At 42.3% G+C, this 19025-nt stretch overlaps 1 protein-coding gene across 2 annotated transcripts in view; it reads right to left on the bottom strand.

The window, feature by feature from the left end:
- Positions 1–19025, bottom strand: part of HCN1 (hyperpolarization activated cyclic nucleotide gated potassium channel 1) — a 620282-nt gene that overhangs the window by 33808 nt on the left and 567449 nt on the right. For both annotated transcript variants that reach the window (XM_073583406.1, XM_073583407.1), the window contains exon 7: positions 2927–3091. In XM_073583406.1, the coding sequence (XP_073439507.1) occupies positions 2927–3091 (165 nt within the window). The remainder of the gene's footprint in view (positions 1–2926; positions 3092–19025) is intronic.

The following is a 19025-nucleotide window of genomic DNA, read 5'->3' as shown; positions in this document are numbered from 1 at the left end:
TACCTTTTAATGGCTAACTGAAAAGATGGTAACACATTGCAAGCTTTCGAGACTACTCAGGTCTCTTCTTCAGGCTTGACTAATACAAAATCTGAAGAGTCACATATTTATGCACAATACATAAATATGTGACTCTTCAGATTTTGTATTAGTCTAGCCTGAAGAAGAGACCTGAGTAGTCTCGAAAGCTTGCAATGTGTTACCATCTTTTCAGTTAGCCATTAAAAGGTATCAACCACTGAGGACTCTCAATTCTGAATATTTTTCTATCTACTGGCTAACACGGTACAAAGATATACATCTTTCCTGTACCTGTTCTCAAGATTTTTTACTGCTCACTCCCTAGGTTAACTTCCACCACTGCAGTCCATCAGTCCATTATGATTTATCTTAGGTTTTTGACATTAATATTAAAAAACTAGAAAACATTTAAGATCAGTAGATATGATCTGACTGTTTCTGTATCAGATTTTAGAATCACTGCCTTAAAAAATGTAAAATTGTGTTGGGCAAAGCAAGCACCTTTTTACCTATAGCAAAACCCATTGTGCTAATTAAGGCTCCCGACTGACTGTCCATCATTCTACTATGTGACCAATGGGCATGGTGACCTCTGCATACAAGGAAGATGGTGATGGTCACTTGTTCATGTCATGTGACCTTCTCCTGTTTGATCCCTACTTTTGTGTAGTTGTTGAATGTGTTTAGACCTTTGTCAGATACTACAGCTTTTGCTGCCTGCATTTGCGCAAGTGCAGGTTGAGCTGAATGCCTGCACATTGGTGGAGGAGGAGATTGCCAAGGAGGCGGTTGAGGGGTATGTTCACATTTGTACATAAAATGATAAAGCTGACTGTCACAGCTCTTAACGATAAGGATAGAAGAAAAACCATGGACAAAGACAACCTTAGAGATGGATGTAGCTCCAAGGGGAAGTTAGGAATTTAGTTCTGCTATAGTTCTGTCTGAACCTTTAAAACATAACCGAACCACGAGAATACTGACACACAGTTTTGTACGCGCACACAACATATAATATATTATATATGCAAAATATAATATATACTAGTCTAAATGATGTCAAAAGTAACAAACATAAAACGTACATTTTACCATTTCATTTCAATTATTCATCATTTTTTCTATTATATGAAAAAAAACATAACTATTAATAGTTTGCAGGAGTGGTACAAATGTAGCAAGCATCAAATGAACAACCATGGCGCTCTGTTATAGCAACACAGCGTACATGCTATAATTGCAGTTCCGATTCATTTAGGCTTGCGTTTCATACGCCATGCTTAATGATGGGTGTGCAGGAGTAAGACGCATCAAATTCATAAAATGTTGAACACCAATTAAGGAAGTAGGGTCATCGTATCCCTGGACTGGAGTAACATTTCTGGCGTAAGTTACACCACGACTTTTGTTGAAGTTATCGGTTGAGTTTCAACCCCAATTCCATCCACTTTAGTGAAGCTGTCTGAAATTGGAGTAAAAATATCAATAGCCGCAATTTTTTTGAGCAAATTCAAGGGTGGTTTATGCCAGTATTCTGGCAAAAACACCTTAATAAATAGAGCCCTTAAGGGCCGGATCATCAAAGCTATTACACCCAAAAAACTGGCATAATAGGTATAAAAGTCTGAAGATTTTTGAACGGTATAGAGTTACACAAAAATGTATCAACTGTTAGAGGTTTCATGCCAGCTTGATTCACCTCCACCGAAATGTATAGAACTGGGGAGGAGCCGGGATGGGGCATGACCACGTTGTCCTGTCCAATTAATTAAAATTGCTGGCATTTTGTATGCCAGAAATGAGACTCCAGTCCTTGATTACTGGAATACCATTTCAGGCACTGGGCACGGAGGCACACACCATAGAGGAGGACATGTATCAAATTTATTAAGTGGCATGCACCTCTTAATGAATTCATCAAACCTTCTTCCGAGGAGCGCTTCATTAAGGCAGTCATGCACCACGCCAGTCTTAAGAAATAGGCCGCTTAGTGTCCGAATGCCACGGTATGTTGATAACTAAGTGCGCTGGCTGTTTGTTTGCCACTTGGTACATCTCTATGTGAAGGATGATGATGAATTTATCGAAGTAGTCAAGAATAATCTCTATAATTACAATATAACGACACAGAGAGGTGGAAAAACTGGATAGGTCATGAAAACGACAATGAATGCTCAATCCAACAGAAACTTTGAAGTCTTCTGTCTAATGGCAGTGAGTGAAAAGAGCCCTAGATGCTTAATAAATGACAGATAACAGCGAAACATTGAGCTACAAATCAGACATTTGAGAAAAATGATTAAAACAACAGCCAAATCTACAACCTATTAACACGACCATTTCCAAAAAATGAACGTCTTTGGTTTAGAGTCATAAAATTAAACAACTGGGCCCCAATGGAATATCTGTAACTACATAAGCTTGGGTGAGACTATTATATCTGCATCCTATAGACAAGATCAAGGATTTGGACCTTCTTATTTTGACCCTTTTACAATATGACTCCATCTAAATGTGAACACAAAGCTGGTTCTAAAAATATTGGTCAAATTAAATATAAAATGAAGGAAAAAAATCTTAATATTTCTAAGAATAATTCCCGATGACCCCGACCCTCATATCCTCATATGAACTCTAAGAAAAAGCAAACAAAAAATAGATTAAGCAGAAAATTGGCGTAGTAGTTGAACATTCTATTGCTTAGTCAATCAATCCTTGTCAATAACAGCAGTAATACATGTAGCAATATAGAAGAAAGCACCTATCCAGCATGCACATGCATAACAGCACTGTCAATGATGATGAATGATGTGCTGGCCTTCAAAAAAGCATTCTTCTATAGACTAAACACACTAAATGCATCATTGTCTGGAACCAAATGGAAAAATAGGGAAAAAAATAATACCTATCCTGTCTAGTCTGTCAATGGCAACAGTTTCAAAGGCTCTCCTCATCATGGGATATTCCTCTAGTACTTCATTAAAATTCTCCACGGATAGCGAGTACAGCCGACAGTAAGTCTCAGCTTTCACACTGGCTGTTCGACGACCCTTTGTTAGAAGGCAAATCTCTGAAAAACAACAGTAAAAAAAGTTTATTCCATGTTAATTTTCATCTATGAATGTAAAAGACAACACTTCTAAGCATACAACATTCTAGTTACATTGCATCCATAGAATCATAGAATCCTAGAATGGTTGAGTTGGAAGGTATCTCCAGGGTCACTGTCCAACACCCTGCTGTTTGGCATTTTTCAAGACCCATAATTCTTGTCCTTTCTGCAAGAGTTTTCAGCTAGGCTACACATTATCAGAGGCAGGATTAGGGCTTGTAAAGACGGTCTTATTTTAAGCCAGAGTATGATCCGACAAAAAACTGGGTCGAACTCGGACCAATGTTATTCTAAGGGGCAGTGCAAATGTCCAAGTAGTTCCCAGGAAAAAAAAAAGTAGCATGTCAGAGTTTGCAAGTCAATGAGTTCGTGGAAAACATCGGACTGCACTCGGATCATATCTGAAAGCAAATATCAAAAATCTATACCCTTTTTTTGGGACCCTATGATACCTCTCCTGGGCTAAAAGCCTACATTTATATGGTCAGGAGGACCAAGCTGTATGTGTTATTGATATTTATAGCACACTGCTTGTGACTGAGCACTCCTCCCATCTTATTGGGTCCGCTGTACCTTATTAGTGCATTTGTTCTGTGGCCTGGGCAGGTAAGCATCTTTGCCTGTGTGTTGGTGGTTTTTGTCTAACTTAGTCCTTTTTGGTGTTTTTCTTGACTGAGCACTCCTCCCATGAGCCTAAGGTGTTCTTAAATAGAGCTTGATATTGTGACCAATGTGCATATGTTGTTTCCTAAAACAACAAGAAGCTAAAGTTTAAAAATGCCTGAGTGTACAGTGTGAAAATGGAAAGATTTCTATTTGTTATGACAGATTATCATATTAAATAATAAGAATAATAATAATAACAAAATATTTTAAAAAATATATTTAATGGCCTTTTGGAGATATACTTACATCAAATTTTGTTGTAAATGGTTCTTGGCAGACTGATGTAGATCCCTCAGAGTCGCTAACCAACCTTTCTTTCTATGTTGTGTGATACTATACGTACCCTCAATGATCCCCTGCAGCTCCCAATTCAGTGCTTACCCAGTTCCCACCAGTCTCTACATTCTAGTCCCCTCTCAACATCCCATAAATAAAAAGTAATAGCAGATAATTACCAGCCACGTTGATCATCCTTCTCAGTCAGTGCTTGGCTCAGTAGACATTTCCAGTCATATCTAGTGTACTGAAATGTCAGGGGTGCCAATGGGAGGGTTTTGTGACGCACTTCCGGACAGCGCCTGTTAAATGCCACTGTCAGAGATTATCAGCGGCATTTAACTACTTAACAGATCCACCCATGGCTGTTATAGGCACATGAAAGCTAATCTGATCATCTATCATGTGCAGGGAAAGAAGCATTCTCAGAGCCGGAGCCTGCATCAAAGACAGGGACCCTGCTGACTAATTGCAATACAACTTTGGCTGGTTCTGTGATCTTGCCCCAATATTTTAGCAATTTCAAGAGTTCTGCATCCCTTTGTAAGACTCTAAGTTTTATATCTTTTTTGGCCCATTTTAATTAAGGAACGCAAGCACCCTAATTATTCTGCACACCTTGATAAAGGGCATTGCATCCTCCTCATTTCACAAATACAAATCACCTGATCTGCTACAATAAGCATTCAAGATTACACAGCTTGGAGATGGAAAATCTGCATCAAAATGATGATATGCTCAAAATACTCACTGCCTAATAATTCTGCGCACAGGGGAATTTATCCTCATGTTTCAACTATCTAGCTACAATTTAAGCTATGATGAACAGATTCTGAAAAGCTCTTAGAACTTTCAACATTTTGTGCAACTTTAAAACAAAACTTTTACATTGTCCTTCCTTTATTGGCATTTGAGAACCTTCAATTAACATGTCAGAGTGGTTCAGTACAATGCATTAGTATCAAAGGAAATACTTTTATAAAATGTAAATATCTTATGAATTTATTGTTATGGTCGATAAAAAAAAACTTTTATAAATTCTAATGTCAAAGTAATGCAATCCAAACAGGTCTAGAATTTATGATGAACTTTGGCAACATGTTTTGAAAGCTTCGAACTGTATATCAATTATGACTGATTAACAGTATATTACCCACACTTTCACATTATATTATTTTCAACTACATTTTAAACAGGCACAATTATTTTTACCCTTTCTGACCTTTTTTTCCTCTCTTATCTTTCTTATTTTCTATTTATTTTTTCCATTACCTATATGGCATTATATGCTCACCATGCGTCAGTTATGTTGGTTTTTGTTTTTTTACATGGGGGTTTACCTTCACATTAAACAATGTGATTTTTCTGACACTATTCTGTAATATTTAACCTGTATTCTGAATGCATTATGCTCTGATATCTGTTTATTTTATTGCTTTAAGGCCATCACAAGGTCCAGAAACTATCAAAATGTTCCCCACTGCACATATTGGAGATCTATACTGACACTACATATCATTTTCTGACTGCATCCCATAGGAGTGCCGTGGCTTATTGTCTCCTGTACAATTTCAATGTCATCTTAAAGTTTTCAACTTACTTAGGACCTATGTTGATTTTTTTTTACTCATTTAACTACTCCTGCACATCAGTGCAGTGTAAGCAGCTAGCACAAGTTTGTGCAGTTGTGAGAGTGAGGAGCTGGTTGTCACACACAGCCAGACTTCCCAAAGAAAAGATAAACATGGTTTATTAACATATTCACTTTCTCCTCGATCTCTGTATACACACCACTGAACATCTGATGACTTGGTATAGGGAGCTCTGCTAAGCAGGAAGAAAGCTTAAACTCCTCTGTAACTATGGCCTGCTATACCAGCCCAAGTTACAGGAGAAATCAGTAATAATAAGAATGTATTATTATATTAAAAAGGTCTTTTAAGATCGTTTGGGGGGCACAGTGTGTAAAGTAAATGAAATAAATTAATAAATATGTCAAAAATGAAATAGATACTGCCAGTCTAAACCTCTGCTTCTAGTGTTTCTAGCCACAACCTCATCAAAGAAAATATGTCCAATATAAAAATTGTAAACACACATATATATATAGATATATTGTGGTGTAGTAACTACTGTGTCCACTAGGGGGCGCTGTGTGGATGTCCCAAGAGAGAGGATGAGTGGCAGAATATGGAAGGACCGTTATGTATCTCAAGGTGGGTGGCCTTGAGATGGAGACTTATGTGTTGATCAGCAATGATATTGCTGAGGTGTTGTTTCAATGTGTCAGGGAGAAGTCACCAGGTAACTAGGGAGACGGGCGACCCTAGTTACCTACAAACCCACCCAGGGGGTGTGTTTAAAGAACACTGTTGTAAAGAGTGTGAGTGGTTGAAGGACCTGTGATGAGGTCATAGTCATGTGACCCGGTGTGCGTGGCTATGGACCATATAATGTGGCCAGGGTAGGTCACATGTGGTGAATGCTGGGACCTGGTTGGTCCAGTGTGGAAGGCCCTGTCTGAGAGAGAGATGGGGGTGTCTTCCTGACAGCAGGGAATTCTGTGTTGAATGGCTGCACGTGCCTGGGAATTCCCTAGAGGGAATGGATGTCTGCCGCATGGTGAAGGAACCGTGAGCTGACCCTGACGGGGTGAGATAACACTGAGGCTGAAGAGCCTGTGTAATGGACATTTGCTTAACCTGTGTGAGTACAGGATAACCAGAGTGAAGCTCTATAATGGACGCTATGCTGTAATGTGAAGCTTATATTGCTGCTGTGGGTTTATGATGGAGGAATAAACCGCATGGACTATGATATGGTTTATGAAAACCCGGTGCCGGATGTGTTTTATTCGCTGCCTAGCGAGGATCCCCTAACTGAATGACAGCGCTACCTCACAATTGGTGGAGAAAGCTATGGGCATTATTGTAGCCTTGCTGCTGGGAGTAATGGAAGAGGACTGCAAAGTCGGTTACTAAGGGCAACACTGAGCCAGGAGGGCTGACGGTTGGGGAAGCCACTGCCCGGCTGTGGTTCTTGAACCGTGGGGCGGCCAAGTGAGTAAGGCACAGTCCGGATCGGTGAGCCCAGTGCGGCCGTTTCTCCAGGAGAAAGAGACTTTTAGGACACCTCTGTGGTAGAGGGGTCTGAGAACCTGCGTGCAGGTGACAGTCGTGAAAACCGTGTTGTACTGACCGGGGTCAGTGAGAAAGAGACTGGTGATTGATAGGGTGCCTCTGTGGAGAAGAGGTATCCGAGGACCTGTGTGGCCGACACAGGTAACGAACAGGTGTTCGTGTTGTACTGACCTGGGTCAGTGATAAAGACTGTGTACCTGGAGGGTTCAGTGAGCAAGGTCCTGGAGGGTCAGTGTTGGGAGGTTCTGGGAGAGGAATCAGATCCCTGGAGCACGTGGTATGACTTTAGACCTGGTGAGGCGTGAGTGTTGGGCAGTCTCAGGTGGAGACGGATGTCCTGAAGAGCACCCGCTGAGCCCCTGGACCTGGTGAGGCCAGTGTGTTGGGAAACCCTGGGAGGAGGGTCGCTCCCTGAATAGCACCCGGTGTGCCCTGTGTGTTGGACGGTCTCAGGCAGAGACGGTACATCCTGAATAGCACACAGACAGGACACGTGAGTTTTTGTGTGGTGTTTTTTTCTTTTCTCAACTCAGGCTGCGGTGGCTCAGTGGGAGTCAAAAAGGTGACAAGTGGCTTCCTGTAACTCGGCGGGGTTATGAAGGGGACAAGCGGCTTCAGGTAACTCGGTTGGGTTACGGAGGGGACAAGTGGCTTCCTGTAACTCGGCGGGGTTACGAAGAGGACACCAGCCGCTGTGTGTGAACAGCAGCTGGTCATATCGGTGATCGGTAAGAGCAGGAGCTGTGGTGGTGACAGCAAGGACTTGTGTGGTATCGTTAAAAAGACATAAACTGTGTTGTGTGAAATGTGGCCTAAGGAGACAGGTATAACGGACATGGGGAAATCCCGAAAGGGGGCGGTGGCCCAAATCGAGGTTGTAGCCCAAAAGGGGGTGGAGTCCCAGATGGGGATGGGGACCCAAATTGGGGTGGTAACCCAAAAAGAGGTGGAGTTCCGGGAGGGGGCGGTGACCCAAATTGGGGTAGTTCAGGAAATGGCAGCACTGCTTGCCTCAGTGGGTATGTCTGGGGAACCGCAGTGTGTCTGTATGAGTTTTGAGGAGTGCAGCATGTATTTTCCGGATAATGACGGGCCACAGGTGTGTACCGTGATACTGCACCGGGAAGGAGTCTCTGGTAGGCTGGACTCAAAGAGTCATGTGACTGACAGGAACTCCTCTCGTTTTATCTCTGACCGAGAAAAATGCCAGGGTTTGCTGTAAACATGGGGTCACGGTGAACTATGCAGTAGACAGAGTAATGTTCAAGGGGACCAAAGGTGGTGAGTGCCAAGGGGGCGGGATACCACGGGACTTAGTCTATGCCTTGGAGAGGGGCCGGGACTTAGGCAAGAAAGTGAAAGAACTGTGAGCGCAGGTGGTCTTCTCTTCCTTCCTCCCAGTGGATGGCCATGGAACAAGGAGGTGGAATAAGATTCTGCAGGTGAACAACTGGCTACGTCGATGGTGCCGTCAGCAACGATTTGGATTTCTGGATCACGGAGTGAATTACCTATACGATGGACTACTTGCTAGAGATGGGGTGCACCATACGAAGACTGGAAAACATGTATTTGGAAGTCGCCTTGCTACACTTGTAAGGAGAGCTTTAAACTAGAACAACATGGGAAGGGAAGCAAAAGACCAGAAAAAGTCATACACCTGACAAATGCTATTGAGAACTCTGCTATTAGAAGTGGAAAGGAAGAACAAAGACAAAAGAATCTAATTAATACAAATATTGGAGGAAGAGAAACCAATCACAAACTAAAATGTTTCTATACTAATGCACAAAGCATGGGCAACAAACAAGGAGAATTGGAACTACTAACACAGGAAAAGAAATATGATGTCATTGGAATCACTGAAACTTGGTGGGACAATACACATGATTGGAATACAAGACTAGAAGGATACAACTTATTTGCAAGAAACAGACTTGATAAACGAGGAGGAGGTGTCGCATTGTATGTTAGAAACGTGTATATCTGCACAGAGATTGAAGCTTCAGAGACTGGGAGTTCTGTGGAAACCGTTTGGGTAAGAATACAAGGACAGAACAATGGAAAGGACACCATTGTAGGCATTTACTACAGGCCCCCTGTGCAAGCTGACGATATGGATGAACTCTTTATGCATCAAATGGCCAAGTTCTCAAAAAAATATGACATAGTTGTCATGGGAGATTTCAACTATCCAGACATTTGTTGGAAATCTCTCTCAGGCAAAACTTACAGGTCAAGGAAATTCTTATCCTCTCTTGCTGACAACTTTATCTTCCAAAAGGTAGGGGAGAAAACGAGGGGAACTGCTACCTTGGATCTAATCCTTATAAACAGGGAGGAAATTGTTGAGGAGGTAAAAGTGGCTGGGACCCTAGGAGGTAGCGACCATGCTATTTTAGAATTTTGGATAACTAGAGTAGGAAGACCTGTGAAGACTCAGACGTCAAGGTTAGATTTCAGAAAGGCAGATTTTAACCCCTTACCTACAACTGACTTAATATTCCGTCCATGTGACCATGGACCTAATTACCATGGACGGAATATTACGTCATCGCGATCAGCGGCGCCCACGTGGTGAGCGCCGCTGATCGCGGCCGAGTGTCAGCTAATTATCATAGCTGACACCCGGACCGCCCCCGACACGTTAACCCCTTGCACACCGCGATCAAACACGATCGCGGTGTACCGGGGGTTAAAACGAAGCATCGGCAGGGAGGGGGCTCCCTCCGTGCTTCCCTGAGCCCCCCACGGCAGCGCAATGTGCAGCGCTGCTGCGGGGGGCTCTTAACCTGCAGGTCCCCGGATCCAATATGGCGACGGGGACCTCCGAGGGCCGGCAGGAAGCTGGCTTCCTCAGTGCCTGCAAAGCGCAGGCATGAGGAAGCCTGTGCAGTGCCTGTGACAGATCGCTGATCTGTCACAGTGATCTGTGATGTGACAGATCAGCGATCTGTCACAGGACAGTTATGTCCCCCCTGGGACATTGTAATAAAGTAAAAAAAAATAAAAAAAAAGTGTAAAAATAATTTAAAAAAAAATCGCTAAATAAATTAAAAAAAAAAAAAAAAATATTCCCCAAAAAATTCATTTTTTGGAAATAAAAAAAAACAAAAACAATAAAAGTACACATATTTGGTATCGCCGCGTCCGTAACAACCCGCCCTATGAAACTGTCCCAATAGTTAACCCCTTAAGCGAACCCCTTAAAAAATAAAAATAAAAAACGAAGCAAAAAATAATGATTTATTATCCTACCGCCGAACAAAAAGTGCAATAACGCGCGATCAAAAAGACGCATGTAAATATCCATGGTACCGCTGAAAATGTCATCTTGTCCCGCAAAAAACGAGCTGCCATACAGCATCATCAGCGAAAAAATAAAAAAGTTATAGCTCACAGAATAAAGTGATGCAAAAATAATTATTTTTTATATAAAATTGTTTACATTGCATAAAAGCGCCAAAACATAAAAAAAGACCTAAATGAGGTATCGCTGTAACCGTACTGACCCGAAGAATAAAACTGCCTTATAAATTTTACCGCATCCGGAACGGCGTAAACGCACCACCCAAAGGAAATTCATGAAACGCTGGTTTTTGTTCATTCTGCGTCCCAAAAAACGAAATAAAAAGCGATCAAAAAATGTCACATGTCCAAACATGATACCAATAAAAGCGTCAACTCGTCCCGCAAAAAATAAGACCTCACATGACTCGGTGGGTCAAAATATGGAAAAATTATAGCTCTCAATATGTGGTGATGCAAAAACTATTTTTACAATAAAAAGCGTCTTTTAGCACGCTACAGCTGCCAAACATAAAAACCGCCATAAATAGTAAATCAAACCCCCCGTTATCACCCCCTTAGTTAGGGAAAAATAATAAAATTAAAAAAATGTATTTATTTCCATTTTCCCATTAGGGTTAGGGCTAGGGTTAGGGCTAGGGTTAGGGCTAGGGTTAGGGTTAGGGCTAGGGTTAGGGCTAGGGTTAGAATTGGGGGTTTCCACTATTTGTGCACATCAGGTGCTCTCCAAACGCAACATGGCGTCTGATCTCAATTCCAGCCAATTCTGCGTTGAAAAAGTCAAATGGTGCTCCTTCCCTTCCAAGCTCTGCCATGCACCCAAACAGTGTTTTACCCCCTCATATGGGGTATCAGCCTACTCAGGACAATTTGCAAAAATACTTTTGGGGTCCTATTTCTCCTGTTGCCCTTAGGAAAATAAAAATTTTGGGGCAAAAATATCATTTTTGTGGAAAAAAATTTTTTTGGTATTTTCACGACTGGGCGTTATAAACTTCTGTGAAGCCCTTGTGGGTTCAAAGTTCTCACCACATATCTAGATAAGTTCCTTAGGGGGTCTAGTTTCAAAAATGGGGTCACTTGAGGGGGGTTTCCACTGTTTAGGTACATCAGGGGCTCTCCAAACGCGACATGGCGTCCGATCAGAATTCCAGCCAATTTTGCATTGAAAAAGTCAAACGGTGCTCCTTCCCTTCTGAGCTCTGCCATGCGCCGAAACAGTGGTTCCCCCCCCACATATCAGGTATCAGCGTGCTCAGGACAAATTGCACAATAATTTTTGCAGTCCAATTTCTCCTGTTACACTTGGTAAAATAAAAAAAATTGAACCTGAAGTAATTTTTTTTGTGAAAAAAAGTTAAATGTTAATTTTTTTTAAATATTCAAAAAATTCCTGTGACGCACCTGAAGGGTTAATAAACTCCTTGATGTGGTTTTAAGCACCTTAAGGAGTGCAGTTTTTAGAATGGTGTCACTTTTGGGTATTTTCTATCATATAGACCCCTCAAAGTGGCTTCAAATGTGATGTGGTCCGTAAAAATAAAATGGTGTTGCAAAAATGAGATATCGCTGGTCAAATTTTAACCCTTATATCTTACTAACAAATAAAAGTTTTGGTTCCAAAATTGTGCTGATGTAAAGTAAACATGTGGCAAATGTTACTTATTAACTTTTTTGTGTGCCATATCTCTGTGATTTAAGGGCATAAAAATTCAAAGTTGGAAAATTGCGGAATTTTCAAAATTTTCGCCAAATTTCCGTTTTTCTCACAAATAAACGCAAGTTACAGTGCCTACAAGTAGTATTCAACCCCCTGCAGATTTAGCAGGTTTGATATGATGCAAATAAGTTAGAGCCTTCAAACTTCACACAAGAGCAGGATTTATTAACAGATGCATAAATCTTACAAACCAAAAAGTTATGTTGCTCAGTTAAATTTTAATAAATTTTAAACATACAAGTGTGGGTCAATTATTATTCAACCCCTAGGTTTAATATTTTGTGGAATAACCCTTGTTTGCAATTACAGCTAATAATCGTCTTTTATAAGACCTGATCAGGCCGGCACAGGTCTCTGGAGTTATCTTAGCCCACTCCTCCATGCAGATCTTCTCCAAGTTATCTAGGTTCTTTGGGTGTCTCATGTGGACTTTAATCTTGAGCTCCTTCCACAAGTTTTCAATTGGGTTAAGGTCAGGAGACTGACTAGGCCACTCCAACACCTTGATTTTTTGCCTCTTGAACCAGGCCTTGGTTTTCTTGGCTGTGTGCTTTGGGTCGTTGTCTTGTTGGAAGATGAAATAACGACCCATCTTAAGATCCTTGATGGAGGAGCGGAGGTTCTTGGCCAAAATCTCCAGGTAGGCCGTGCTATCCATCTTCCCATGGATGCGGACCAGATGGCCAGGCCCCTTGGCTGAGAAACAGCCCCACAGCATGATGCTGCCACCACCATGCTTGACTGTAGGGATGGTATTCTTGGGGTCATATGCAGTGCCATCCAGTCTCCAAACGTCACGTGTGTGGTTGGCACCAAAGATCTCGATCTTGGTCTCATCAGACCAGAGAACCTTGAACCAGTCTGTCTCAGAGTCCTCCAAGTGATCATGAGCAAACTGTAGACGAGCCTTGACATGACGCTTTGAAAGTAAAGGTACCTTACGGGCTCGTCTGGAACGGAGACCATTGCGGTGGAGTACGTTACTTATGGTATTGACTGAAACCAATGTCCCCACTGCCATGAGATCTTCCCGGAGCTCCTTCCTTGTTGTCCTTGGGTTAGCCTTGACTCTTCGGACAAGCCTGGCCTCGGCACGGGAGGAAACTTTCAAAGGCTGTCCAGGCCGTGGAAGGCTAACAGTAGTTCCATAAGCCTTCCACTTCCGGATGATGCTCCCAACAGTGGAGACAGGTAGGACCAACTCCTTGGAAAGGGTTTTGTACCCCTTGCCAGCCTTGTGACCCTCCACGATCTTGTCTCTGATGGCCTTGGAATGCTCCTTTGTCTTTCCCATGTTGACCATGTATGAGTGCTGTTCACAAGTTTGGGGAGGGTCTTAAATAGTCAGAAAAGGCTGGAAAAAGAGATAATTAATCCAAACATGTGAAGCTCATTGTTCTTTGTGCCTGAAATACTTCTTAATACTTTAGGGGAACCAAACAGAATTTTGGTGGTTTGAGGGGTTGAATAATAAATGACCCTCTGAATAAACTTTTCACAATTTAAAAAAAAATTAAACAAAGAAATAACATTCTTTTTTGCTGCAGTGCATTTCACACTTCCAGGCTGATCTACAGTCCAAATGTCACAATGCCAAGTTAATTCCGAATGTGTAAACCTGCTAAATCTGCAGGGGGTTGAATACTACTTGTAGGCACTGTATATGAATGAAATTTTACCACTAACATGAAGTACAATATGTCATGAGAAAACAATGTCAGAATCACCGGGATCCATGGAAGCGTTTCAGAGTTATTACCTCATAAAGGGACAGTGGTCAGAATTGTAAAAATTGGCCCAGTAGTTAACGTGCAAACCACCCTTGGTAGTGAAGGGGTTAAGGGATTCAGAAAGAGAATTGGAGGGATCCAATGGCTGGATATCCTTAAAGACAAAAATGTCCAGGAATGATGGGAAATCTTGAAAAATGAAATTCTCAAAGCACAATTGTTAACAATTCCGAAAAGAGGGAAGAATAGGAAGTATTTAAGGAAACCAGGATGGATGAACACAAAACTTAAGCACATGCTAAAAAGGAAGAAATAAATGTTTATAAAATGGAAAGAGGGAGGCATATCTAAATAAGAATATAATGCTGTCTGCAGAACCTACAGGGCACAAATCAGATTATCTAAAGCTGACAATCAATTGAGGCTTGCAAGAGATGTCAAAAGCAATAATAAAGGATTTTGGGGATATGTCAAAAGTAAAAGAAAAGTCAAAGATGCTATAGGATTTTTACGGATGAAAATGATGAAATGGTAAGACAGGATGTTGAGAAGGCCGAACTTTTAAATTCCTATTTTGCATCTGTTTTCTCTCAGAAAGGAAATGTTACATCAACTGTTCTTCACTGTCCTATTAAGGGAATAGAAGAATCCAGGATATCTATAAACAGAAAGATAGTGAGGAAACACTTAGCTAACCTAAATGAATTCAAGTCTCCAGGTCCAGATGAATTACACCCCAGAGTACTGAAGGAGATAGCAGAAGAAATTTTTGAACCCCTCTCCATAATCTTTGAAAATTCTTGGAGAACAGGAGAAGTCCCAGAAGACTGGAGAAGAGCAAATGTTGTTCCTACCTTCAAAAAGGGGAAGAAGGTGAACCCAGGCAACTATAGGCCGGTGAGTCTGACTTCTATACCAGGAAAGATCTTTGAACAAATTATTAAACAACATGTATGTCAGTACCTGGATAAGAATGAAGTGATTAAACAGAGTCAGCATGGGGTTGTAACTAATAAGTCATGTCAGACTAACTTAATTTCCTTCTATGACAGAATCACTGATTGGGTGGATCAAGGAAATGCTGTAGATATAGTATATCTTGACTTCAGCAAAGCATTTGACAAAGTATCTCATACAATCCTTATTGAAAAAATGACTAAGTATGGAATGGACAAGGCAACTGTTAGGTGGATTCATAACTGGTTTAGTGATCGGACCCAAAGAGTGGTCGTAAATGGCTGCACATCCAGTTGGAAGAATGTCTCAAGTGGGGTACCACAGGGCTCTGTCCAGGGCCCTGTATTGTTCAACATCTTTATCAACAATTTAGATGAAGGAATTGAGGGTAAACTGATTAAATTTGCTCATGACACAAAGCTAGGAGGGATAGCTAATACTAGAGAAGAGAGAGAGGATTCAAAAAGATATAAATAAACTGGAGCAGGGGGCAGCAACTAACAGAATGGTTTTTAACAGGGAAAAATGCAAAGTACTACATCTGGGCAATAAAAATGAAAAAAGCATATACAGAATGGGAGGAATAGGGCTAAGCAACAGCACATGTGAAAAAGACTTGGGTATACTAATAGATCACAGAATATGAGTCAACAGTGTGATGCAGCAGCAAAAAAGGCAAATGCAATTCTAGGATGTATTAACTGAAGCATACAGTCTAGATCACGTGAAGTCATTATTTCCCTCTACTCATCTTTAGTCAGACCTCATCTGGAATATTGTGTCCAGTTTTGGGCACCACATTTTAAAAAAGACATCAACAAACTGGAGCAAGTTCAGAAAAGAGCGACCAGAATGGTGACCGGTCTGCAAACCCTGTCTGATGAGGAAAGGTTGCAGGATTTGGGAATGTTTAGTTTGCAAAAGAGAAGACTGAGAGGAGACTTAATAGCTGTCTACAAATATCTAAAGGGCTGTCACAATGTAGAAGGATCATCTTTATTCTCATTTGCACAAGGAAAGACTAGAAGCAATGGGATGAAACTGAATGGGAGGAGACACAGATTAGATATTAGAAAAAACTTTTTGACAGTTAGAGTGATCAATGAGTGGAACAGGCTGCCACGAAAAATGGTGAGTTCTCCTTCAATGGAAGTCTTCAAACAGAGGCTGGACAGACATCTGACTGGGATGATTTAGCGAATCCTGCTTTGAGCAGGGGGTTGGAGCAGATGGCCCAGGAGGTCCCTTCCAACTCTACGATTCTATGATTCTATGACTTTGTTTTGCTTGATGACATATGGTCAGACAATGGAGATGTTTCGACTGTGGGGCCAGCAGACACTGAGACAGTGACGGCTCCTGATGTGGACAGGTCAGAGGTAGAACTGACTGGAAGTACATCTGCCCAACTTACGGACCTGACGTCTCATGATATGACGGATGGTGGGCTGGGAGATGAGACGACTGGGGTAAAAACACGGTTAAACGGTAACGGGACGGTTCACTCGGCTGACGGGACTGACCCAGTGGTACCCTTTGAGAATATAATCAAAGAAGTAGTGGTGCGACACGTGGTGGCCAAAAGGGAACAAGATCATGGGATACAGTTAATAAAAGAGACAGTGGAAGATCTCGAACGAGAAAGAGTCCTGAGACAAATGGCCGAGCACAGGGTGGAGGGGCTCGAGAAAGAAGTCTTGGAGCTCAGAGGTCACCTGTTCACCTGGCAAAGTGTGAACAAGAACCTCAAGAAAGAGATGGAGGAGCTCAGAGGAGTAGTAAAAAGTCTTCTGTGGGAGAAGTTGGACGAAGACTTACCACGGGTGAGCGCGAGTGATAATAAGAGAGAACTGCCAGTAGCCATCGTGGCAAAGGGTCATGAAGTGATCAAATTGTTTGAAGTTGGTGAGTTAAGAACTGAAGAAGACAGTCATCCGGTCGGGTCAACGATAGTGAGGGAAGTGTCCATGGTAAAGCTAGAGCCTTCGGTCCAGGAAGAGAGCAAGACCACGACCTTCCAGTCTGTGATTGATGTACCAGAGGACATGCAAGAAGCCAGTGCTGAGGAAGGTGTGCATGAGGTTTTCAAAGAGGCGGTCAAAGCGTGTAAGGTGCGCTGGGCACCTGAGACTCGGCAGTTGGTGATAGTATCAGCCAGAGAAGATACATCAAACCAAGTAGCTGTCCTGAAGGAGATGCATCTACAATGTCTCCATGCCAAACAGCTGGTCAGGCAGAGTAATGTGAAGGCTGCTCGATGCCTAGAGTTAGCAAGGGAGGCTATGGATCTGCTGGGTTTGCGGAAAGATGTGGGTCCGGTACCCAAAGCTCTGATTGGGAGAATCATTGGAAGATCCGGGAAGGTAATGCAAGACCTTGTGAATATCTCCGGTGTGGTGAGGGTGAGGATCCCTCCTGATGATGAAGACCAGGTATCCAGTGAAGTGGGTAGGATTCCCATCATGGTGGTTGGCTCTTTGGAGAGCCTGAGAGACTTCCGGATGCTCGTGGAGTATCGAGTGGGTACCTGCAAGAAATTGAGCAGTTGAGGCTACACCACTGGCAAATTAATAAAGTACGGAATACCTGGTGGCGGCCGTCTCCAACCCAAGATGTAAGGACCCGAAGGGTTCCTTCAAGTAGTGACGTGGCAGGTGGCCGAAGAAAGTCAGCAAGTGGTAGTTCCATGGGTCGTACGGGACTGAGAGACATTAGTTCCTGTGAGACGCTGAGTGGGTCAGACTCAGGCCAGACAGTAGGCCCAACTAAGACTGATGACCATACCAACTGGGGGAGCTGGTCATGGAACGGAACAAGCAGGGAGAGGAATGTGTTGACCAAACAGTGTCTGATGACGCAGACAGGCTGTGACTGGAGGGCCAAAGATCAGGGCCGATATTCTGACCGATGGGGGCGGTGGAGGCCTAACGTAGAGATGAGGCCGTATGATAGATGGAGACGGTTTTCTAGACCTGTGGGGCAAGGTGTAATGAGTGCCCTGTCTCGAGAACCTGGTGTAATGTTGTGTGTTCAACCCCACAAGTTTGAAAAAAGGGGGGAGGTATGTGGTGTAGTAACCACTGTCTGCTAGGGGGCACTGTGAGGATGTCCCAAGAGAGAGGATGAGTGGCAGAATATGGAAGGACCGTTATGCTTCTCAAGGTGGGTGGCCTTGAGATGGAGACTTATGTGTTGATCAGCAATGATATTGCTGAGGTGTTGTTTCAATGTGTCAGGGAGAAGTCTCCAAGTAACTAGGGAGATGGGCGACCCTAGTTACCTACAAACCCACCCAGGGGGTGTGTTTAAAGAACACTGTTGTAAAGAGTGTGAGTGGTTGAAGGACCTGTGATGAGGTCATAGTCATGTGACCCGGTGTGCGTGGCTATGGACCATATAATGTGGCCAGGGTAGGTCACATGTGGTGAATGCTGGGACCTGGTTGGTCTAGTGTGGAAAGCCCTGTCTGAGAGAGAGATGGGGGCGTCTTCCTGACAGCAGGGAACGCTGTGTTGAATGGCTCCACGTGCCTGGGAATTCCCTGGAGGGAATGGACGTCTGCCACATGGTGAAGGAATCGTGAGCTGACCCTGACGGGTAAGATAACACTGAGGCTGAAGAGCCTGTGTAATGGACATTTGCTTAACCTGTGTGAGTATAGGATAACCAGAGTGAAGCTCTATAATGGACGCTATGCTGTAATGTGAAGTTTATATTGCTGCTGTAGGTTTATGAAGGAGGAATAAACCGCATGAACTATGTTATGGTTTATGAAAACCCAGTGCTGGATGTGTTTTATGTGCTGCCTAGCGACGATCCCCAACTGATTGACAGCGCTACCTCACTATATATATATATATATATATATATATATATGTATATATATATTTATATTGAGAGAGAGAGAATATAAAAATATAACAAATAACTTATATGGAAAGGTGAATGGAATTTAAAATGTTTTAAATGTCCTTTGTGGTCCTAAATTTAAAAATGCATGACTAAATGACATATATATTGAGCCCTATGTATTGTGAAAAAAAGAGGAAAAATAATTTTAATCTATCTAAATGAGAATATTTTCTAGAGCCTTC

Source organism: Dendrobates tinctorius, unplaced genomic scaffold, assembly GCF_039654945.1.
Source record: "Dendrobates tinctorius isolate UK_male_01 unplaced genomic scaffold, ASM3965494v1 ptg000078l, whole genome shotgun sequence".
Classification (NCBI taxonomy): domain Eukaryota; kingdom Metazoa; phylum Chordata; class Amphibia; order Anura; family Dendrobatidae; genus Dendrobates; species Dendrobates tinctorius.
The sequence above is the reverse complement of the archived record's forward strand: the minus strand, read 5'-3'. Positions and strand labels throughout refer to the sequence as shown.